Genomic DNA, 25,722 nt, shown 5'->3' with positions numbered 1-25,722 from the left:
TTAAGGAATTGTCAAGCATTCTTCGTATACATAAAACTGATTTTCATTCATTTGTATGCTCTACTCTTGCCAATGCTGCATAATTGGTCATCACTGTAACTCTGTTATTCATGCTATGATTATGGTTAGATTAATTCTGCCATGTATGTTTAGAATTTCCTTTTCTTCCATAGAAAGCCTGCAATCACTGTAACTGTTATTGATGCTGTTTATGGTTAGAACCTTGTGGCCTTGTATGCTAAGAATTACCCTTCTTCCACAGGTACTGGAATCACATCAATATTTTCACCATTGTTGCTACATCTTCTATGGGTAATTCCCATCTCATAATCAGTCGGTTTCACCATCTACATAAGCCCTAAAGGACTTCAACCTTACACATGCCTGAACATGTTCATAACACCACATTTCTTCTCAAGACTGCTGTCTGACATTTCCCTTATTAACATGAACATGAATCCTTAAAAGTCTTCTTGAACACTGTACCACACAATTTTCTTGAGGATCCACTTCACCTAATAGGTATTGTGAATGGCCCGGTAATCCACTATCAAACTGAGACCAACAGCACCTGCTGTGACTAAATGAAACATGTCAGGTCTTCCTTTACTATTCCTCATGTTTCAAGTCCATTCAATATTCTGTATTTGTGAAAAATATGGGGGTGGGTGGTTCTACAAGGGGCATGTCTAAGAAAGTGTGACTATGAATCCTTTTGAAGAGTCATGTCCTATGGAATTAATGGCATGGCTTAAAGCATGTAAACCACAATTCTGTGTTTCACAGGTTGTGCGACCTGACTAGTATTTGAGGACCTCTCTGTGACCTTTCTGTTAGTACGCCCAGACATGTCACACCATAACAGGCATGTGCCTAAACCAAGTCAGACCTATTGGCTTTGCCAATACTTGTTAGCAGTATCAGATAATCAGTAACAATGATATTGTTGTAGAAAAAATATAAATGAAAATATTTCAATTATGAAAATATGAGTTTGTGAATTACACGTTAGTGAGGTCTATGATGGGAGTAGTGCTCTTCTGAGTGTTGCAGTCACTTCTGTTCTCCCCTACACAACACTTTTCTCTGTAGCCTCTGTGAGACACTTCCTTTTTCTCCTCACAACATTTTCAAATGCTCCAATTGTATATTTCACAGCTCATCTCTTTCCTCTTCCATACCCTCTTTTCACTCTCTCTTCATACACATACTTCTTTGTATCTCCTGCACTTCACCAACCCTGCAGCGCACCGTCACCTGTAAGACTTCATTTTCCATTATTTTCACATTGTCAATATGTCAAGCTTCAATACCTCCTTCAGAAACTTTCTCTCATACTCACAAGTACAAGTGGCACATATCACCATCGCTCTTCAGAAGGGACAAAGACTGGATGTGCGAGTATCCTGAACACCTATATGAGCCCGCTGACAGTCATTGTGAGCCACTAAATTGCCTTCTGCCTCAGCTCCAGAGCTCTCAATAGTGGCCCATTATAAATGCCTACCATCAATTTAAGCTCAGACAGACACCTATTGTCCGCCAAGTTCATAGTACCCACTATACAAGAGTAATATGCTGCAGTAAAAAAGCATACAGAAAAACAACATCCTGCAAAAAGCAAATACTCTTAGGGAAGTAGATTAATTATAATTTGAAATGTAAACAGGAACAACCTCACTGAAATGGATTACCTTAACGGTTATGGTCTAACTTTGACAATGCAGCTGTCGCCAGACAATCATATGAGAACCACCAGGAGAGGGGCTTGGCTCCACCCACATGTTGGGAGCCAGGAATACACAATTTGATTTGGCAGTAGTTGTGTGTGTCCTAAGAATCAGAATGAGCATAATGCAGTCTGCACACGTCCCAGGCAAGCAAAAGGGGCAAGTTAATGTATTTGTACTCCTGACACCCTCTAGAGTCCTGTTTTGGTTCCAGAACACAAACACTATGTGTGGGGGTCAGCAGTCAGTAGCAGAGTCATTCTGTTCTGCAGGTTTTTTACTGAGATGAACCTAATATTAGTATAAACTCCTAGGAGTAGCATTACCAGGGGTCTCGGTTAGGCAGAACACTGGTGCTGTGATACCTTCCGCATTACAACAGCTGCCTCAGGCAGAAACCCCTGCATGCAGCCTACTCCCAAATAATGAGACACATAGATCTTTTGGTAGTGTGGAAATATTGGCCGCAGTTTATTTAAACATTGATGTACAGCACTTGCCCCTTACCAATATTTTCTATGGGGCTATAACACCTTCTCAATAGGTTTATCACAAATCATTGCAATACTTTTATGACCCATTCGGGGTCATAAAATCATTTGCTATGGACCATCATAAATCAATTTGACATTTTTATGATACACCAAATCTGAAAGACCACAAATCACATTCTGCATCTTTGCCTTGTCACCACCTGTCAATCATAATTCAATTCACCTTAAATCAATCCATCGGTTTTGTGAGGAACTTGAGTCTTTGCATTGGCGTTTTTCCTTTTGTGTGGGTGGGTACTCCTGTTTTCCCTTTTAGGCTTAACTTGCTACCTTTGATGGTTCATTGCATCCTGCTCCGGCAGACCTGGGCTTCGAGTGCCATGTTTCATCTACCCCCTCCATTGACTGTCTTACCCTGGTGTAAGGCATCCCGCGGTAGTAGTCCTGCCACACGCTGTGTTGGGTGAGGCCTCCCCATCATCCTTGTGTTCCTTTCTACCATGCCGCCAGCAAGTTACTTCCCGATGATTGCTCCCCCCGAGCTTTCGGTCTTTTCATTTGCAGCCCTCTAGCCTCATGGCTGCCCATAGAGTGAACCAGAACACTTGTGTCCTCTCTGGAGTCAGGTGTACTCTGTCACTATGAAAGTATTCCGGCCTCTGTAGATTGATGAGGCTGTGTCGGATGCTCTCCCATCCGTTTCTGATGCAAAATTTTCACTGCCACTTTCAATATCTTTTGTGATTTATCCAGGGCTCCTGTTTGACTAAGTGCCTCTCCATTTCTGCCTCAGTATGATCTCTGACCAGACCAGGGAAGTGTTGCCAAATAACTTCAATGCCTCTGCTAAATCTATCCTAATGTGATCCAGGAGCTCCCTCCTGCCCAGCTGGGCCAGGGCATAGCCTCCCGGGTCTATAATCAGCATATCAGGCTTCCTTTGCCAGCTGGCATGTAACCCTTGAGGGTAGGTCCCAATTGGTCCCATTGCATTCCGGGCAGCCCAAGCCACTCAATGTCTGTCTGATCGCCATTCGTTGGCCCACCCTGTATCCACCAGGCTTGGATCCTGTGCACGAACTAGTGCCTGACCACCCATACTGCTTTGCACTCTGTAGCTGTTGTGATGTAAGAACAGTCAGGACCACGCCTTCTCCTTGCCCCCCTGTTTGCTTTTCCCAAGGAGGATGTGCTTAGTGCTGGTTGGGAAGGGGGGCTTGCTCCGTTCTAATTTTGCCCAGGGTGCTGCCCTCTGACATAGCTTCTATATACATTGGAGCGCCATCTCCCCACTGCCTTGATTCCTTCTGGAGACAGCTCAAAACAAGCCGCAGAGGTTGCCGCCGCTATGCAGAACAAGTGTGTGCCAAAACGATCAGCTGGCAGCACTGCCTTGGCCAATGCCATCCTTAGAACCATCTTGAACTGAAAAACGCTTAGGCATTCCCATTGTTGTGTCCGAACAGACCCCATCCCATTTTGGCCTCAGCACCAAGTATCTCCTGATAGTGCACACCAGGCATAAGGTGTGGTGCGAGAGGCACTTCAGTTGCACCTTGATGCCTTTAGCCAGCTGGTCTGATTTGGACCTCCTTAGTAGCACTTGCATCTGCCCCATGCATAGCTGTATGTCTTGCTTCTGTAAGCACGCCTCGCATTCCCCTTGCTTTGAAGGGGCCACTAGTTTGCTTACCCTGAATGCCCTGAAAAACACTATTGTGAATGATGCCTTGAACAGTGTTGCCTAAAATGATCTGTGCACACTGTTTACAGCACCCCACCAGTTGTGTTAGTGTGTGAAATTCGATTGGTAGTCTTGTATCCTTTGTAGGTCCCTCGAGCCCCAACCACCCTTTTATGGTCACCCTTATGTAATATGAGCTTGTGGAGTCCCTACCTGTTGCGATCTTGCTGAAATGCACCACTGCTGTTTTGTGGGCCTCTGTCCATGATTTTGATTTTTTTTTTGTTGAACGCCCATTGTATGAACCTCTCAGTTGCCCTGCCTTTTGCTTCATGACTGTCAAACGGTGCTTGCCCTGTCACCTTTTGTACTGTTTCTACATATGTTGCATAGCGTTTGCCCATCTTTGGGGCTAAAGCGTGCTCTATTAGGTGGGACAGGCAGCAGTAATTTCTTGGGGTGGGTGGAGGAGCTCCGCCCTTCTAATTACAGCTGAAATACCATTCATTGCAAAGGGAAATTACCACCTCCTTATTTGCATTATAGTGAAGGCACCGAGTGCCTTACTTAGCCTTCCTAGTCCGCACTCCGTTCCCCAAAATGGACGTCCAGCAGACCAGGCAGTTTTTCATAGGCACATGCGCTAGTGGGCCTGTGCCAATTATATGGCGGCCATTCCAGCATTGAAATGTAAGCAGCCTTTGGGCTGACATGCTGCCAGCCCAGGTCTTCAATACCTGGGGTCCTCAGGGACTGCCCAGTAATGATGTGATGCAGCGCCACATTTTAAAGCAGCCCTGGGCGTGTACAATATCAGCCCTGTACTCCCGGGGCTGCTTGTGAATCATCAAAAGATGCCTCTCACCATCACTCCCTTTCCCAAGTCGTTACAGGGTGAGGAGTTGGGAAGGGAGGGGTTGCAGCCTTTGAAAGAGGGCCTTACATCACAGAGTCATGAGACCCAACTCATGGCTTCGTGAGGCAGGGTCATGTGCTGTATGCTCTAAACAGAATACACTGTGCATGCTTCTGCGTCTAGTGTATCTAGTTAGAGCATTCCAGCCAGTGAGAGGATTTCTGGAGCTGCCAACTTGTGAAGCAAAAACGCTGCAAGCTCTTGGTGTGTAGCAAATCCGTCTGCAACACCAACTGGACGACAAAGCTGTTTGGGTAAGTAGTCGCTTGTCCTTCACTCCACCTTTACTCTTTCCTTCCCTTCCTCTCTCCCTTGTCCTTTCTTTTAAAAAAAATGTTTTTATTTAAAAGAAAGATTTTATTTATAAATAGAATAGTACAATATAATAAAATACAAGATAAAACCAATTAACAAAATATTGTTAAGTCATTAGATATGTAAGATATAAGGTAAAAAAAAGAGAAGGAAAAAATGACATCATATTCATCTAGACTAAACATAACCACTATATAATGACTATTCTAAAAGCAGAGAGTAAGAAAAAGCGAAAATGATTAACTAATACAATAAATACAATATAAAAAGTATTCATGGGTGTTCAGGTACTTCTTCAATTCGGGGATTCTGAAAATGTTTTTGTATGCAGACATATCTAAAAAATTAGTTACGGGTAACCATAGAAAGACTTGCTTGAAAGCAAGGGAAACCGGAAAAACGTATGCTCTATCTAATCTGTGATTATAACAGACTCCATACCAAAACAACTTCTCTGATGCCTTTCCTAGTGGCATGCAGCTAAATAAATAAAGAAAAGCGGGCTTTATACTAAACATAAAGCGCGGCACTCGAAACATCCAAGGTATGGGTACAGCTAAATAAATAAATAAAAGCGGACGCCGTGCTAAATATAAAGTGCAGCACCCGAAGACATACAAGACATCCGTGGGGCTAAAAAAATTCATTAAAGCGGGTGCTGCGCTAATTATAAAGTGCGGCGCCCGAATACATCCAAGGTATGCGTGGGGCTATAAAATAAATAAAAGCGGGCGCCTTGCTAAATATAAAGCACAGCACCCGAAGCCATAAAAAATAAACAGCGCAAGGAACACTAATAGGGAATAAAGTAAAAAAGTAGTCCCCAAAGAACACATAACACTCACAAGTGTAAGGAAACCGTGGTTGATAGGTGCTCCTCTCCTAAAACCGGACGTGATGTATCAGAGCGCTAACCAATAGGGAGCCAGGAAATAAAAACAGTCCAGGAGTAAACAACTGCAACCAGCAGGCGAGATTACACTCCGTATTGCGCTGACAGTAGGTCTTGCAGACAATTCATGCGCGCTGCTGTTCGACCTAAAAAGAATTGGCATTTCCTGTAGATAATTTATTATAAGCAAATTTGGATTTATTATATTCCTCTAGGTAAGTTTTAGAATTTGTATGATAATAAGAGTGTTCTAATTGTTTAATATGGGCTGTAAGTAACTTCAAATTATTTAAAGAAGCTTTCTTTTTTTGAGATACAAAAGAAATAATGACATTTCTATAGGCAGCTTTAAAGGTGTCCCATATAATCTCTAGAGAAATGTTCGGGCTCTCATTTTCAAGAAAAAAGGTAGTAGCAAAAGTTTGAAACTTTAAATAAAATTAGGATCCAAAAGGAAGGAATTATTGAATCTCTACCTTCTAGTATCTTGAGTAGGCCGAAAAATATCAAAATCCAAAGTGATCGGAGCAGGATCTGAGATTAATATGGAGCCTATAGCAGAGTGTGTAATATGTTGTGTAAGTGATTTAGGAAGGAACAAATAATCTAATCGAGATTGGGAGGAATGTACAGGGGAGGAAAAGGTATATTCTAAAAGCATAGGATTACATAGTCTCCAAGCATCCTCTAGAGACTTTTGCTGAATAGCAGATGTAAAGTGAGAGTGTATGTGGGAGAGAATTAATTTAGATTTAGAGTTACGATCAATAATGGGATCAAAAACCATGTTACAATAACCACCTACTAATAAATAATCATCTTTGTAAGTCATCAGTTTAGATAGAATATCAGGCCAAAAATAAGTGCCTGGAGAAAAGGGTGAATAAAGATTAAAAAATAGTCATAGGGATTATTTTAACTAACCAAGAAACAGAAACCCATCTACCCATTTAATCAGTATCTTGTGTAAGGACCTGTATGTCGAGACGTTTGTGACATTAAATGGCTACTCCATTATGTTTTCCAGTGCCTGGAGAAGCAAAAACATGGCCAACCCATTGTCGTTTAAGTTTAGATATCTCTTGTCCAAAAAAAGACTTTCTTGCAGTAAGGCAATATCACATTTTTAATTAGAAACATGTATTAGTACTCTCTGACATTTTATAGGAGAGACTAAACCCTTAACAATCCAAGAAATAATTCTTAAAGCCATCTATAATGCAATAAATATTGTAAAAATTTGAAACAAGTAACAACAGCAGTTAAAATACAACAATGTCATATAAGTAATGACAATTATTTAAAGAACATGCAAAAATATTACAACAAAATTGATTGGCATATAAAAAGTCAGGAAGTATCAGGATTGGAGAAAAACTAGAAAGTAAATATGAAGCTGGATGTGAGAGAGAAAGAATATAGAAAGTATGAAAAAGGGAAAAATATATAATAAAGAAAATAGATTGTCAGAAAAAAGACAGGAGAGAGGATAAGAGAAAAGAAGGGGATGTACAAAAAGGAAAAACAGAAACAATATATGCAAAGAACAAGCTAACATACCAAAAATTACATAGAAAAAATAAGGGTGGTGAAGCCACATAAGGAAGATGGCACTACTGATCACACAACCCAGGGTGGATCGGGATGGAAGGACACACCACCCAAACGGACCAGGAATCACAATGATCAGACATGAAAACTGCACCTAACAAAAGAAGGAAACATAAAAGATAAATAACATATAATTGCCAAAAACCTAAATATGTAGTTATAGCATACAGTTAGGAGAAAAGCATTTAAAGCATATCACAACTAATCAGACATAGACAGCCAGGTAACATTCATATCTTCTTTTCTACAATTATCCAAGAAATGCTGTAATAGAGCAGGATCCTCATATTTTGCAGTTTTATTGTTATATGTTATTTAAATAGACTTGGGTGGAAGAGGCCAAATCTGGCATTGAGTCTTCGAAGCGCTGGCCTCATGTCCAAAAACGTCTTTCTCCTGTCCGCTGTTTCTTTAGCCTCGTCCTGAGAAAAGAAAAGAGTAGGTCTTTGCCATGAGATTCACCCCTTAAGCTTAACTGATTGCAGAACCTTCAATAAGTAAGTATATTTTAAGAAGTAAATGATAACCCCTCTTGGTTTGATAGATGATGATGCAGTACGTGGACTGTTAGACCTGGCACCTTGGCGTGGGTCTCCCTTCCATTTTTCGCTGTTGCCTCATGTATTTTTCTGGTGTTAGTTGCTCAGGGCACTGTGCCACTGCTGTCCAGTGCCACAGTGCAAGTGCTCCCTATTGTAAATTGATGTATGATTTGTGATTCCATGATTGGTTGGTTTGGTTTACTTGTCAGACCCTAGTACAGTGCACCAGGAGTGCCCAGGGCTTGTAAATCCAAATACTGCTGGTGGGCTTGCAGCACTGGTTGTGCCACCCACAGAAGCAGCCTGTAAACATGTGTCTAAGGTCTGCCAATGCAGAGCCTGCGTACAGTCTGGTACTGTCATGCTGACTGGGCAAGTGCACCCACTTGCCAGTCCCTAAACCTTCCATTTTCTTCATATCAGACACCCCGATGGTAGGCCCAAGGGCAGGGTGCATTGTAAGGATAAGGTAGGACATGCCCTGGTGTATGTGGCATGTTCTAATAGTGAATTACAGTCATTTTCGTTTTTCACTATTGCAAGGCTACCTGTTCTCCATAGGCCAGAATGGGCAGTTTGGTTATTACATTTTATAATCCTAACTGACTCAGGGAACATGTTAGAAATTCGAATTTAGTACGCCTGAACTCAGAATGATAAAATACATCTTTTAGTGAAGTTGGTTTTAACATTCTGTGTTTGAAAATGTCACTTTTAGAAAGTAGGCATTTTCTTGTCTAACCATTAAAACTTGCCTCTGCTAGGCTGTGTATTCCTTTGTCTGGGTTCTGTGAGTGACAGGGCTGGGAATTCCAAGAGACAGGATGAGTCAGCCTAGTGGTGAATAGAGAGATCTTCATCTAGATGGGTGGGAGGAGTTGCACCTGGGACCTGAATAGGGCTGTGCCTTCCCTCCACAATGCTGGCTCCACCTCCGGGGGAGCAGCTGATGTCTCTCCCCTGCACAGTGAATGAAGAGAAGGAATCCTGTCAACAAAGTGCTCCAGGGCTGTACTTGCCTTCCACAATGCTGGCTCCACCTCTTGTGGGGCGTCTGATGTTTCTGCCCTACACTGTGAAAGGAAAGGAGAAGTCTGGTAAACAGAGTGCTCAGGAACTGGTTTGGACTGGGCAAAGGTTCCTCTGCCCTCAGAGGACAAAGGATTTTGGGGTATAAGTATTGGGACCCTGACCCCAAGAATTTAGATCACTTTGGGAAAACAAGAAGAACCTCTTCTGAGGGAGGAACCAGAAGAAGCTGAGGAGGAAACTATCCCTGAACCTGGGGGATTGGCCTGCAGTGGTTGCCTTAGTGTCAAGGAGAGGAGAAAGGAACTTTGTGTGTACTTTTGCTCAACTTGTGAAGGATCTCCAAGCGCTTGGAAAAGAGCTTGCCTCCTGCTGAAGTCTCAGGAACAACAGACTTCACCCCCCAGCTCCCCAGAGGTCTTTCGAAGTGCCTGCTGCTGTTGTTGGGCCTTCTGAGGGACTGTGTGTCGCAAGGAGCTGGAAGCGCGACTCAAGAAGGAGAAGCGTGCTGCCGTCGGAGCTGTTGTCGTTGCATCTCGTAAAGTGTGTCGCCGCTGCAGCATCGCATTGAGCGAAAGTGTCTCGCATCATCCAGGAAGTGTCTCGCAACGCCGAAGAAGCGTGTCGCCATCGCAGCCATCATAGCTGACGCATTGCACCGCATCAAGAGAAGAGTCTCCCATCGAGGAAGAAGCGTGTAGCCATCGCAGCCATCGTAGTCGCATTGCACCGCATCGCGTAAAGGGGTGTCGCCGCTGCAACATCGCATCGAGCGGAAGCGTCTCGCAACGTCGGAGAAGAGTGCCGCTGCCAAGGCTGCTGTCGTCGTATCGCGTAAAGGGTGTCGCCGCTGCAGCTGAAGCATCGAGTCGAGTCTTCTCGCAACATCTGAGAAGAGTACCGCATCTGGAAGATCTTCACTTCTTTATTTTTTTGCACCAAAAACTTAATCGCATCAACATCATTGCAACACTTTCGTTGCCCTGCGTGTCGCACCTAAAAGGTACATTGACTTAAAGTGTTGCATTTGAGAAATAAAGAGAACTAAGCAAAATTCTACCATCTAAAGTAACAGTATTGTGTGTTTTTGTTGTTTAATGGTCTTGTGGTAAATCTATATAAAGAATACTTATTTTTTATTTAAAACCTGTGTGTTGTCCATCTGTAGTGTTGTCACTTGGTTACTGTATGTGTTCACAAATGCTTTACACACTGCCTCTGAGATAAGCCTGTCTGCTCATGCCAAGCTACCAAGGGGGTGAGCTGGGGTTATTTAAGGAGTGTACCCCCTTACCCTGACTAGAGGCGAGGGTCCCTATATGTCACAAGTGCATACCTGTGCCAACTAGATACCCCCAAGTCTAACACGGACCATTACCCAGGCAATGCACTCTGTGAAATTTTAGAACTGGAGTGTCATGAATACCAAGACCTTTTGGGAGAAATGATTTTAAAAATGGGATAGGATCAAATCCCTCCAAACCTTCTGCCAAACCATATATGCACAAATTATAACGCCTGTTGTGATTTTCAAGATTTTCCACCTGTTTTTTAAGGTAAGTGATTTCCATTTGCATAGAAGGAACCTGACTCACCACAGCTTAAAAAGAGTCTACATGATGCTCCATTTGCATAACTGTATTCTCCTTGCATGACCACTTATCATCTAGGGTTTGAAGATGTTTATTAGTTTCTTCCATATAAGATCAAAGAGCTCAAATCTCCTCAAGAAGTAACTCCATGGAAATTGGCGGAGGAGATGTAACAGGTGATAGTTGGTCTTTTTTAATACATTTGCCAACTGAGAGTGTAGAGAAAGCAATTAATTTAGAAGCATGTTTGCTAGTTGGAAGTGGAATATTTGACGAAGATGCCATTGTTCCTACTGAAGGAGTTAACATATTGCAATCAGAATACTCCATATCTTTTTGAAGGAAATTGAAAGGATTGTAGTACACCAAAGATGATGACGAAGAAGAAGTAGGGGAAGTGTGGCGCACAGACTTCGTTCTCCCCATAACAAATCATCAATAAAAGGCACTTCAATCAGGTCTCTTATATTGAGAAAGATACAGCTACAATAAAAGTCATGCAGATTGGCTTCATCAAAGGCAGATTTAGCCTGGACAATATCAAATTTTCAGCCATACAATAGACAAAGCCCACAACCTTGACCAGCCTTCTGTTGCGATAGCTTTGGACGCAGAGAAGGCTTTTGACAAAGTCTCTTGGCCCTTGCTCCATGTCACTCTTACTGACTTCATCCTAGGTCCTTCCTTTATCAAAATGATCCTCTCCTTGTACATAAAACTCTGAGCCAGAATAAGCATAAATGGTGGCCTATCTAATACCATCAGCTTCCAACAAGGCAGCAGATAGGGCTACCCTCTCTCCCCCTTTTATTCCCCCTAACACTGTAACACCTTCTGACACAAGCATCTCCTTCAAAGCAAGAACGCAGAAAGTGGCAGCCTATGCCGATGACATCCGCCTATTTACCTCCCAAGTGAATATAGCCCTATCCAACATCATGTCCACTATAAAAAAATACGCCCATGTCTCAGGATATTGTTTCAATAAAGACACAACTGAGGTGCTTCCTCTCAATATACACTGCAAAAACTCCATTATAAGTGACCTCGGCCTCAAATGGCCCCCGAAAATAAAATGCCTAGGCCTATGGTTTTCTCAAAAACCTAAAAGAAACCATAGATCACAATGATCTTATCCAAAATCAAAGAGATCGCAGACAGCTGGTCATCTAGATACACCACTTGGTGGGGACAGATTGAATCGGTCAAAATGATGATTGCCCCGCTCATTAACTTCCTAATCAGCTTGTCACTGGTTCACCTTTTTGATTCCTTTTACACTAAAGGCCAGATGTATCAACACATTTTCCCATAGACACAGTATGGGTAAAACTGTTTGATACACCTGCCCTTAAAATAGATGCAATTGTCACCAAATTCTTATGGCAAATCCAAGAAAAACAGGATTGCCTTAAGGAAACTAAGACTGGCCAAATCACTGGGTGGCCTAAACTTGCTGGACTACGGGAGATACCAGCATGCATTCCTGGCTAAACAAGGTAGCCTTTGGTTCTCTCCCTTGAACACCATCTCCCCTTATGGCTCAAGATTGAAAAATTGCTAGTGTAACCTTTCTCTCTTATTACTATTAGGAAAATAATAGTGGAACACTCAACAAGCATCCTCACATGTACAGCACAAGCACTCTGCAAAATTGACAACAAACTTCTATCACTTTGTATGAAAGCTACCTCCGGACATAAATCCCCAGTGATTGCTGACCTGCCTATTACTTTACGATCATACGCCAAAGGGGGCCACTTAGCCTCTAAACTTTACTTCCTACTATGACCCACCAGCTCTGCACTAACAAAGCCAATACAAAACAAATGGGAACACTCCTCTATGACACCAACAACCCTACAGCTACTCCATTGAACTGGCTACACATTTGGGCGAACCTTACTTCTAACAAAATCACACCTGCCTTAGCTCAGAGTAGATGCTGGATGGCACATATGACCCACTGGACCCCTGCTAAACTATTTAAACTAGGCCTCCGTAATTCCGACACATGCTGGAGCTGCAAGAAAGGACCAGGAGACATCGGTCATATGCTACCAGAATGGACCTACTCTAAATGTTTCTGGGTTGAGAGGAGTAAATCCAAATCACAAATTCTGAATTTGACATGGACACCAACTCTAGCCTCTGGGTATCCTTCCACCTGACATGCACTATAAGTTAAATAAAGAAGACCACCTTCTTTGGGATATCGTTGTATCAACTGTTCTCAAAGTATTTCTATCCAAATGGGAAGACCTTTCCAAACTATGCCCATACACCTGGTGAGAATGGATACAATTCACTAGTGAGGCAGACATCTCCTTGAACATATTTCTGAAATCCAACTAAAGAAAAAAAGATCAAATTTGGTCCAAGTTAGACACATTTAGTCAGAATACATACCCATAGTATCTGCGAACACCTTCCCCCTCCTCCTACCCACTCCCTACCCACATTCCTCTTCCTCCCTGACACTCCACCGCCCCTAATCAGTACTCCCCTCCCACTCTCCTCCTGCCTGGCCTATCTTCTCTCTATCCCTCTCTCTTTCATTTCCTCTCTTTCCCACCATAAACCATATGATCAACAGGGGTAACTTTCTTCTGATGGCCACCCAGTAGTTAGTTCTTTATTAATCCACATCTCTACAACAAACTGTCTACAACTACACACACCATCTACAGTACACGCCGTTGTTTTTTTTGCCCATTGTAAACTACAGTATTGATTTATGTCACCCCCACATGTACTTGTTTTTCTTTCCTCTTTATATGTTTACTGTACCTGTACTTTACTCATGTAAAGCCCTAATAAAATCAATCTTGCAATAAAAAAAGGATGTCATGAGATGAAACATCTCTTTACAATGAACCAATGAAAAATTTGTGAAACAGAGCAAGTAAGGGGAAGGCTTCAAAACTGGCTCAGAAATCAAAAATAGATGATTAAAAGCACAACGAAGAAATTAGAGGAAGAAGAGATGTGGCAGAGCCAGAGTTTGTAGGGAGAGGCAGAAAAAGAATGAAATGAAAGTAGGTTGGGGCCCTATAATAGTTTGAAGTGTATGTGTATGTAGGAGAAACATGTGGAAGAAAGGAGAAGGTATTGGAGGAGAGTTGTGAAAAGAAAGGTAACATTCAGAAGTGACTAGAAGAGATTTTAAAAAAGCTTTTTAGTTTTTTAAAGGAATTGTTAAAGGTAATTGAGGTATCACAGGTTTTCCGTCACAGAGTTCCAAAGAGAGAAGGCAGTCCCAGAGAACAGTTGAGGGCCAGCTAAGTGAGATTTGAATTTATGTATTTCAAGTCTGGGGTCTTTGGGAATTTATGACCCTTAGAGTTTTTTAAGGAAGATCACAGATATTTGGGTTGTTATTAACAAAGGGATTTGAATGTGACACACACCAGCTTGAATTTTGATCTGGCTTCTGGGAGAAGGCAGTTGAGTAGATGGGAGATATGGACAATGATTTTCCTACCTGAAACAGGTGGAAGTTGGATGCTTTTGCTTTGAGGAATGCTCGAAGAATTCTGGAACATCCATACCTTTTAGTCAGTGTATGATGTAGTGAGTGCCTGAACTACTATGTAAAATTTAATTGGTTACAGTGAGGGTTTCAATTTTCTTTTAGCAAATTAAGAGTAGAGCTAAACTTTTCTACTTTCTTTTCTATGTAATATTAATAAGTGAAGGTCCATATAAAAGTTGATTGATTTTATTTCAGTGGCAAAAGCTGGGATAAATTCATCAATGTGAAACTCAGAAAGTCATTCTTTGTTGAATTAGGATTTATGCTGTCCATGTAGGCAAACAAATTCTCTTTTTAGGGTTATTATATAAGAAACTTGGTCGGCATTGAGTTGTAAACATTCATCAAACTGATTTGCTGTGTGAGCATTAATAGAAAGGAGGATGTTATTAGATTCATTTGGGACTTGCTAAACCCGTTTCCTTGATCAGTATCCTCTATGGTTCCGTGTACAGGTTGAACAATTTCGATGATAGCATAGTCCTGATGGGACCTTATACCCGATTGGGATGGGGATCAGAGGAGGTATTATCTAACCCTATCAATTGTTTACAGCTCGTTACGAAGGAAGCAAACTAACTGATAACCTCAGTTTCCAAGGAGGGCACTAGCCTTTGAGGGACATTTGTATAGAAAGCCTCTTATAAATCAATAAAGAAGAAAAGGCAGGCATCATCTTTTTTCATACTGCAGTGAATGTTGTAGAGTATTTTCATTGTTATGTTATGCTGCATGATTAGTGTTTTTCAATTTTTACGTATTTGTCATAGGCATTATTTCCAGAATTTTCAGATGAGTTCTTTTAAAGGCTACTGAAAAATGATCCTGTCATTACTGATTATCTTATTTCATTGGTTTTAAAATGACAAAGCATTGTAGAATGTTAAAATTGGAAATTTAGCTGCTACTCCCATTAGTGCCCAGCTACAGAATTTACCTGGACTGTTATTTCTGACTAAACTGCAATTTTGGGTCTTTTAACAGGCTGTTACATCAATTGCTAATTTTTCTTCTCCAAAGTATCAAAAAGGATTTTAAATGCAAATCCAAAACTTTCATTCCCTTTGTGAAATTTTTTACAAGTGGGGAAATTTAGTAGGGCCAGACGACGTGTTTCAATTATTGAATAAGGTCATTCAAAATGCCATAGAACAAATTAATTTCCTTCTAGGAGTAGCTAAAACTGAGAGTAAGAAAATAAGGTTTTGTGCTGTTAATTTAAGGGTATAAATGTGTTTTATCAACTTATGAACTTACAGGTAACCGTTTCTCTTCTAGAGATGTTCAGGAAAGTAATTCCACATTTTTGCACACAACAGTTGTGGATGGCTTATTCCTTTGGTTGCATAATTTACCATACCATACCATAATTGACCATCTGGTTTGATTATGAGTAAGAGGCTGGGATACATATATAGTTTAGCTAATGGTGACTGTCATCTACAATATCCAGACGTTTTGGGAAAACACTACAGAACAATACTGGAGCATAACTGAAGAAGCATCTTCCCAGAAATGCTCACTCAAAGGGTAATTCTTGCACTGGATAAGAAACTGATTTTCCTCAGAAGTTTCATGAATCATGAATCTCTTGAACCCCATATTCAGGTTCTCCTTGTGGCATTTATGATGGAGATTCAGATAACAATTGATGGTAAGGTTGAGGCACACATGGCTTCAGTTCAGAGGAATGAAAGATAGGATGAATCTCCCAAGTTCAAAGTTACTTCATCTGGAAAGCTATAGGATTAACTTGAGGTGTTACCATAAATGGTTCAAAAACATTTTCTGGTAGAGTATGAACTACTCTAAACCAAGCAGGCAATCAAATCTTCAGACAAGTAGAACTGGATATTGATTTGCCAGTATGCCTCATAGTTGTGATTTCAAACGTATGTACTTTCTGTAATGTGTTTTCTATGTTCAATTAAGTGAAGTATTATGTAGCTTAAGGGATTAAAAGATCCATGTAAGGAGGAGATGGAAAAACTCTAGGATGGAAACTTTGCACTCAGAATAAAGGTGATCCCATGGTAGCATTGTGAGGAGTGTTGTTTAAGACTATTCTGATATTGGAATATAAGAAAAACAACCATCTTGTGTAGCATTACAGTAACATCACTGATACCACCCTAGACTCTAAATGCTTTGTGTTGTCTGCCCAAGGTATTCAGGGTGATAACCAGAAGATAGAGCTTATTCAATTCACAGTGGCTTGCACATTTGACCCGAAATGGCAGTCATGACACAGCATCATCACTTCAACCTTTAATTCCTTAAAAGGAATAAAAATAGCTTGTTGATTGAAATATAGTTCATTTCGTCGAACCAAATGAGCCCACAGGTCAACTATATAAAAATGGGAGTAAAATAAACTCAACTCCTTCCACATTTCTGCACAAAGTCCGTGTTATATACCCTCTGCACTATGGCAAGGCTGTGTCCATTATTGAAATTTGTGAACCCTGAGGAAAACCTTTGTCTAAAGTTGTTAGGCCCAAAAAAGATTGAAACACGTCAGCGTAATTTATGGGGTTTGAGGGCACACCCACAAAATGGTTAATAGAGACCAAAAACTGGTGGCTGGATTTACGAAACTGGAACTGTCTACAGTCACCATTAAGGGTGTCCCAACCCTATTGGGCCAGTTGAATTTAGATAAGAATAAAGAGGACAAATGTGCAGCTCCTAAATTGATGAAAGCTTTGCTGAACACGTATCTTTGTTATAAGAACATTTGTCTTTGACATTAATGTCAGTTTGTGGATTGATGTTAAATGTTTCTATTTCTTTAGATCCTTGTTAAGTATTCATGTGATTGTATTGTTATAATTTTGTGATGTAAAAAAGTATTTTGTGACAACGTGCTAGTATTAGTTAGTCAATGCATGTGCTACATGTCTTTAATTAAATTACAGTGATGTCTTCTATTTATAATTTTTCATTATGTTTTCTGTTGAAAATTTGTCAATTTGTGATGTTGATCAGTAAATGTCATTAATACCTTATTGCTCTATGTAGAGTTGTAAGATAACAGTAAAACAATTCTTTTATGAGTATAATATGTGTTTTTGAAGGTTGAGGCTCTGATTAAGTACGCAGCCTCTGAAAAGGTCGTTAAGATTTATGGTTTAGGGGTTTCTTCCATTTTGTTGTGTAGGTTGTATTGATCCGTCCCCTTGACTCAACTGGATCCCTTCCGGTATGTGTATTTAACTTTCTAAAAGTGGCATTTGTAAAATTGGAATTTAAAATTCAACTTTACCATCAAAGAGGAATTTTCATCACAATTCCAAATATTGCAAACATGGACTCTTTACCTGTTACTATTTGGAAGTTATCCTTATTAAATTTAGGAAGTAACCCCAATATTACCCTATGGGAGGGGTAGTCCTTGAAATCGTGAGAAACAAGTTTAAGAGTTTTTTACTATCAGGACATGTAAAACTTAAAAGTACATATTCTACTTTATACATTGCACCTTGCCTTGTAGGCTGTTTAGGGCCTATCCTGAGGGGTGACATATGTATTAAAAAGAAATGTTTAGGCCTGGTAAAAGGTTGAATTTGCCAGGTCATAGTGTCAGTTTAGAACTGCCCTCACAGGCTGCAATGGCAAGCCTGAGACAGGTGTGCAAGGCTACTTAGGTGGGTGGCACAACAAGTTCTGCAGGCCCACGAGTAGCATTTAATTTACAGGCCCAGGGTGCAGGTAGTACCACTTTACTACGGACTTATAAGTAAACTAAATATGCCGATTGTGGATGAATCAATGGTACAATGATTTAAGGAGTGAGCACAAACACTTTAGTACTGGTTAGCACTGGTAAAGTGAGTCCTAAGGCCAACAAAAACAAGACCGGAACAAATATGGAGGATTAGTGCAAAAGTTTGGGTGATGACCACCCTAAAGCTGACAGGTCTAACAGACTTAAAACTTCTCCTGCGTCTCTTTATAAAGCATCCATCTCCACAGTAACATCTTTGTTGTGTCTGAATGACACAGGATAGGAACCTGCACAAACATTTGTTTTAATTCATTGAAGGCTCTTTTAGTCAGATCCTCCCCCCAACAACCTTTTTTCTAGTTCTATTTTTTGGGATAAACTGTTGATGAATATTCATGAATCCAACCAAAATGTGGGTTTCTTTAATGCCTCTAGGAGATGTCCGATCCAAATACTTTCCTATTATTTATAAACAACCCACCAGCATTTAATTTCAGTCCTTGCTGTTCAGTTTCTTCGTTTTGAGACCTCACATTTCTCTGGTTTCTCTGGTTTTCTTTGCTGTGCTGAAACCTAGACAACTTCCTACCTAAATCCCTTAATGTTCTGTAAGAGTCTTAGATTACACCAACATATTATTGAGATACAACAGAATAAATTGATTCAGTATATCAAAAAATATCAAGTCCACAAACGACTGAAAACTAGACTGCACAAACAAAATATTATCTCATGATATTCATAATGCCCAAACATCATACAGAAAGGTGTTTTCAACTTATCACCTTCCTTAATGCACAGCAGATGATATGCTCGTCACAAATCCAGTTTAGTAAAGACTCAAGCTCCATGAACAGATTCCAAAATGTCTTTGATATGGGGCAAAGGAAATTCTCCCCTGATTGTGATCTTATTTAGGGATCTCCAGTCAATGGATGGTCTTTAAATAGTAATGTTTATTTGGTAGATTCTCCAGTAAATTACCCTTAGAGATTTATTTCTCCATCTCAGAGAGTAAATATGCCCAAAATGGAAAAACACCCCAGATTCAATTAGAATAGTACATTCATACTCCCTATGGCATGGAAGTAGACTGGCTTCTCATTTAGAAGACTGGAAAAAAGCATGGTACTGCAATGGCATAGAAGACCAATTGGCCACTGCAAACTTAGAAGTGGCATTTTTCATCACGTCTAATTGTGGCTAATATCTTTCTGAGGCGTAACTATTGTCACAAGAGAACTGTGAAGATAAAAATATGGTATGAGTTGACCAACCCACATAAGGACTTATTAAGCCATGGAATTCCAAACAATACTGCATAATTGGGAGAGGTGATCAGATCAAAAGACCTCAGTATGACCACCAAAAGACACTAGCAATTGAGATGTGATTTCACAAACCAGATTAGAAGTCAATGGTGATCCCTCAATAATTTTAATCACTTCTGGATTCATTTGTAACTTCCTTGAAAGATAGTTCCCTTGGACCCTATCCTGATCAATAAAAATTTAACAAGGCCCACTATCAGACAATGCAGAAGTATATACAACCATCACTTCTTAAGGATTTAGTGTAATTGGTAAAAGGAAAAGATGATTATCAGTATTTTTTATAGAAGACCCAGTCTAAGGGAACCAACACATTCATATCTTCTTTTTTAGGTGAGAGTTTTAATTTGTCAGGCTTCTTTGAAGGCATTTTTGGGCAGGTCGATAATAGACATCCTTCATCATCACAATGTAAGCACAAATTAGCATTACACCAATGTTACTTTTCATTATCAGACAGGAGTCCCATAACAGTCTCTATTTGGTAAGGCTCTTCTTGAGGCAATGACTAAGTGTACTTTTCAGACTTTGGGGAAAGTGAAGAAATCCTCTTGAACCCTCCTTCTTTCCCTCTGGCTTTCTTGTAATTGATGTTCAATCAAACTTGTCAAATCAGTGAGTTCTGGAAATGAAGTACCACACTAAGATTAAAATAGTTTATCCTTTATATGTTCTCTTAACCCCAGATGAATCAAAGTTAAACTGAGTTCTCCCAACCCAGGTAGTTTCAGAAACCCATTTGTCACATCAGTTAAAACAGCTATTGTCCCTTGCTGAACATCATGTAAGGTGCAAGCTCTTTTCTTCAACGATTGGCTCCCGACTTCAACAATGTAAATTTGTTGTTTCGGCTGTCTGCAAACTAGGATAATGCCTCTGCTCTACACATGGTAGTGGGTGAGTTCCTATTCTGAAATCAATTTTTATTCTGGATGTAGAAAAAGCACTAGATAAAATAAATGCCTGGGTGTAAGCGTTCAGCAAATAGTAACATCTGGCTGATAATGGCAAGGATTCAACTGGCACCAAGAGCCAGATTTACGACCATTTTTTGCAGTCCTAAACAGGAAATCAGCCCGTTTGTGACTGCAAAAAAGGGTGATGGTATGTACAAACGCTATTTTGCGATTCAGTGACTCACAAAATAGTGTTTACAAGTCACTATTAGGAAGGGGCATGCCAACGGCATCCCTTCCTAATAGCTAGTCAGAATGGTATGTATCATTGTTTTGCAATCGCATTTATGGTGGCAAAACACTTGCGGTTTACTGCCTACTATAAGTAGGTGGTAAGCCACTCACAAACGGGAAGGGGTATGCTGGCCTTAGTAGGCCACCATACCTGTGTTTGCAGGCCATTCCTAATGGGTCGCAAATTGCGACCTGCCTCATGAATATTAATGATGTAGGTCCCTTGCAGCCCATTTGAGAATCGCAAACAGTATCTCAGACACTTGTACATTCCATTTTGCGAGTCGCAAATTGCGAGTGGCAAAACGTCATAATTTGCGACTTGCAAAATAGAATGGTCATATATCGGGCCCCAAATGATTTGTGCGGTGAGGAGATGCATGCTAATCGATGCAGGGGGAGAATACAATGCATCCAGTTTCTTCTGTGTGTCTTATAATGGATGCTAGCATCCCAGTTGATTCTTAATACCTACTCTTATCTCTCATTTCTTGCAGTGACCCATAAATTGACACATTCTTTTGCAATAGGCACGGCCATCACTAAATGCAAATGAAAGCATCATAAAAAATAAGCATTGGCAAAGTCAATAGGTCTCGGTAATGGTCGAGCTCCGAGCTTTTGTCATTGTCAATGGGATTTAGCTGTATGTTTGGGAGGTTGCATATGTGTTATGTGTGCCTGTGTTCAAATGTGTGGGGTATTACTTTTGAGGGGGTGCCTGTGTGTTATGTGTGAATGTTTGTGTGTGTTTACACACATACACACACGGTTCTGTGATATAGCAGTGCTGGTGCACGATTGGGTGTTATCAGGCTGCCTGTGCATGTGTGTTTTGTGTGCCTTAACTCATGCTTGTGTGATGTGCTGTGAGTGTGCATTTATTCCGGGGATGGTGAAGTAAATGTGCAAGCCCAGAAAGGAAGTTACCAAGAGTCCTTCAAGGGGTCGATCAATACGGCGGACAGCACACAGTCCCCATTTGTCTGCAGCATTGTGCATTAAATATCATTTGCATTTTTTGGTGTTGCACTCACCTTTTAAACTGTTATGCAATCTTCAGATGTCAAACTAGATGCCTGTGTGTGCTTGGGGATATGATAGTTTGAGGAAAGGCCCCGTTTTGTGGGTGTATATTGTGGTGAGAAGTTTTCAAGTAGTTACTTGATCATTGTGTACGCTGGACACCATTGCCCACTTTGTGGGTGTCCAGTCTTCCAGGACACAAATACAAACTGCTGTTGCTTAAACACTTCTTTTTGCCTTGAACTTTGAGCCAAGGGTGTCAAGAGCTATTTTATATTTGTTTTCTGCGGCCCTCAAAAGAATTGCTAGTTAAATTTAGACTGTGAGCAGCACCCTTGTGCTTTTCGCTTCGTGTTTACTTGCTGAATATTTTCGGGCTTAAAAGTTTTCCTTTTCAAACAGCTGGTGTAGCCGCTCTTGCTTGTTTTTGCTAGAGAGCTGAAAAGCCCACTCCTGTGGTCGAAAGGGGATTGCGGTGTTATCAAGATGTAGTAAGGTGAAACCTTTCTGTTAGCCTCACATGACAAAAGCTTGTGTACCACCCGTTGTGGTTGTTTTTGTGCACAAGCGGAAAACCAGGAGGGTTTGATGGCTTCTGTTAATTCCATCTTGGCTGTGCTCGGCGCAAACTAGGCTACGCTTGTTTTCTTTGTCCACTTTGGATTTGTGGTGCAAGTGGAAGCTTATGGATTTCAATGAGGGACCATAGCTGTTGTTCTTTTTCTAAATGCAGGTAGCAGGTGATTTTCAAACTGGATAACGTAGTTGTAAATGAGTGTTCAAACAAAGGCAATCTCAAAGAAAATGTGACTGTGGAACTGAATAGTTTTGGGTGCAAACTGATGACATGAAAAACGGGTTTGACTAGATTAGACGAATACCTTCGCAACATGTCTCCCAAGTGCATTGATCGATGCAAGCTCTGATGTGTTTTTGCAATGTATTCCAGTTAGGTTGCTGCCCAGAAATGGGAGTTACCTGCGCTCGCAGTGTTCTCCGGTACAGCCAAGAAATTCTTCAGCACCCACTGTGTAATTAGCCACAGCAAGTGAACAAAAGCGGACCCGTACACATATTTTTGTCAGATAATGTTATGTGTCATTGAAATAACTTGTAGGTTGGTATATTGTTAGCCACTATGAAGGTGTGAGTAAAAACAGGAGCACTTTTGAAAAGCACTCATAAAGAAATAAAAAAGTAGTCCAGAAACAATGCCCTAAAATGACCGCTGCATATGTTTAGGAGTAATTGGGCCCTGCTCTCTTGGAGGGCTAAACCCTGGAAGAGGAAGGATGCATGCATGATTTCGACAAATGGGGAAAACAAATAATGGAGCGACTACGGAGCCAGCAAACTGGAAACCTATGGGCGGGCTAAAGCCCAAAAGTAGATACAACATGTCTTTTTGAGACAGCGCATGTGCACTGTCTAGAACCCGGACCTAAATATCTGGTGCATGAGCAAAAACTGAGCAGGGATATTTCCCACCACTTTTCTGAAGTGGCATGTTGATGGTTGTCAAAGTTTGCCAATCAGTTGTTCTTATTGTGCCCATTTTTTGTCATTTTATAGGGGTTTCAAAATACCCCTGTAAATATTAGGTGAAATTTAATGGACTCTGTGTTCTTTGCATTTTCCTGTAGATCCGATATTATGATGGCGTGGAGGCTCTCGTTCCAAGGGACCAGGCGTACCCGATGACTCCTGAAATGTTTCATCGAGATTTGGCATACATTGAAGAATGTGAGGAAAGATGGGTAGGCCAGCCAGTCGTTGCAAGAGACGATAAGACTGGGACATACCAGCTAGGTAATTCTAAAGAAAAGTTGTAAAATATATGAAAATGAAATTACCACGAATAGATATAAAGTACTTTTGGAGTGTTTCTTGATTTGTTTTGCAGGGCATATTTTATTGTCGGTTTTGCATTTCCTATATGTGGGGCAACTTTAAGGATCAACTTAAGAGGTCAGTGGTAAAAGGACACCTGCCAAAACTTGGTGACTGTTTCGTCTGCCAACCTTTGGCACTCTCCACCTCATTTAGATGATATTCCTGTTGGAGAGCTTGCTGTGGGCCCTAAGATGCAATGTCTGTTGATTTTCTTTACCTTGGACTGCCATGTTAAACAAAGTGGTCCTGGACAGAAGAAATGCTAAAATGACACCCAAGTGCTAGGAGAAAAGTCCCAATGCACCTGAGACATTGTTTTTTTAGCCACTAAAGACAACCCTAGTTTTCGAGGTATGTCTTCAGAAAATAAAACAATGTCAGAAGGCCCACCATGCCACCATTTACTGAAGCAGCGACGAAGGAAAAAACTGCATCAGTTAATAAAACCTACTGACCCAGCAATACATTTAAAATATAGCAGGCTAGCTGCTGCTTGGCTTGTGGAGACAATGTCTACATCACGCTTGGCATTTGGCATCTGTTCTGCCAATCCCTCAATGAGACACATGGGTCCTATTCACAAAATGAATTTTGTGGTACTTAAAGTAGTATTGACTACTCACGTACTACATGATGCTATTCACAAAACTACTGGAGGAGAACACTGTTCTCCCATGTTTTCTGTTTGGAGATTTGCGCTACAGGGGCGGAGATCTCTGCACATGTAGGTATATGTTATTTAGTAAATGTGGAAGGGGCAAGGGGGAGTAGCTGGAAAATAGGGAGAATTTACTACTAAATGGGAGGGGCTTAGGCAGGGCTTTAAGTGAGATGAAATAACTGGGGGTCTCTCAAAGGGGATTGACCAATGTAATTAGGGGCGTGGCTTAAAACATGTAAGCTAAAAGTCTGTGCTGTGCATAGTGTGCCGCCCAACTTGTATTTTGCTGTTTCTGTCATTGCATCCAGATATATGATACAAGTAACATCATACCTACAACAAGTCAGAACTATTGGCTTTGTCAATGGTTGTTAGTTGCATAAGATAATTAAGCAGCAACTATGGCTTGCATATAATAGTGAAAAAGCTTCCACTTAAAGCCGTGGTGACACCACAACAATGTTGCTGCTCCTGAATTTCAAAAAGAGAAGGGAAATCCAGAAAGAAAACTACTCTCTTTAAAGGATTTCCCTTGCCATACAATGCTGACCTGCCATGACGTCATGCCGTAACTTCTCCACTAGTGAGAAGTGAGCAGTGGGAGCACGCGCACATCGATGTGCCTGCTGTCACTGCAGTGCAGAAAAAAACAGACCGCCTGTGCCAGGGCACAAAACAGAGCTCAATAGAGACCCGTTTCGAGGTCTCCTTTAAAAACACCACCGGTGCTCAGCACCAGTGAGACCCAGCCCACTTAAAGCCCTGGGCTTAGGAAAAGTTAAGGAGGAGTTTCCAAACACCAATCCACAAAAAGGTATGACCATGGCTTTTCGCAAACTACACTTCTAAAGTTACTATGGCCCTAAAGATGTAAAAATACTACAGCCCAGCATTGGAGTAAGTCAAGCATCAAACATGGCCACTCACAGGTACTGTAAACAGTTGAGGTAGGAAAATAAAATAACACACCATAAGAACTAATGTTAAAATAATTACATTATTTCAACATTTAGGGGCAGATTTATGAAAAAGTCACGCAACACATCAAGACAACTTGGTGCACTGCACTGCATGATAGAGAAATTGCAGGAATGCGCCATATCTACTAAGATATGACGCATTCCTGCTCTCTCCCTGTGTCGGTGACCAAAGTGCTGCCTAGCGCTAACGAAGGCACTCTTGCGCCATGGTGCAAGAGTGCCTGCGTTACACGGAGGATTGATTTGTGCAAGAAGTGACACCTTCCTGCTCAAAAAGAATCCTTTGATGCATTTTTCTCCTTCTACAAGTGTTGCATTCGCAGCACACGTCGAAAGAGGATATAATGAGGTGAAATAAAGATATTTCTACTCAGTACTCCTCTGTTGGGAAGGCGTACCATTTTGATGGATTCCCAGGTTTGCAAGTCTTTGTAAATCTGGTAAAGCGCAAAAATCCATGGGTGGATGCATTGGAACGCCCATGCTCCACTCATGAACCGCCTTCCCAAAGCAGAGTAACGCAAGGCAGCGATTTGCGCTGGATTGTGTGGCTTAGTAAATGTCACTTAAGCCC

At 41.1% G+C, this 25,722-nt stretch overlaps 1 protein-coding gene across 2 annotated transcripts in view; it reads left to right on the top strand.

Annotated features, from left to right (window-relative positions):
* Positions 1–25,722, top strand: part of VWA3B (von Willebrand factor A domain containing 3B) — a 983,684-nt gene that overhangs the window by 896,804 nt on the left and 61,158 nt on the right. For both annotated transcript variants that reach the window (XM_085622889.1, XM_085622888.1), the window contains one exon: positions 23,258–23,423. In XM_085622889.1, coding sequence (XP_085479015.1) covers positions 23,258–23,423 — 166 coding nt within the window. The remainder of the gene's footprint in view (positions 1–23,257; positions 23,424–25,722) is intronic.

The sequence above is a fragment of the Triturus cristatus genome, chromosome 8 (assembly GCF_964204655.1).
Source record: "Triturus cristatus chromosome 8, aTriCri1.1, whole genome shotgun sequence".
NCBI lineage: Eukaryota > Metazoa > Chordata > Amphibia > Caudata > Salamandridae > Triturus > Triturus cristatus.
Note: the sequence above shows the minus strand (reverse complement) of the source record. Positions and strands in the feature narration are given on the sequence as shown.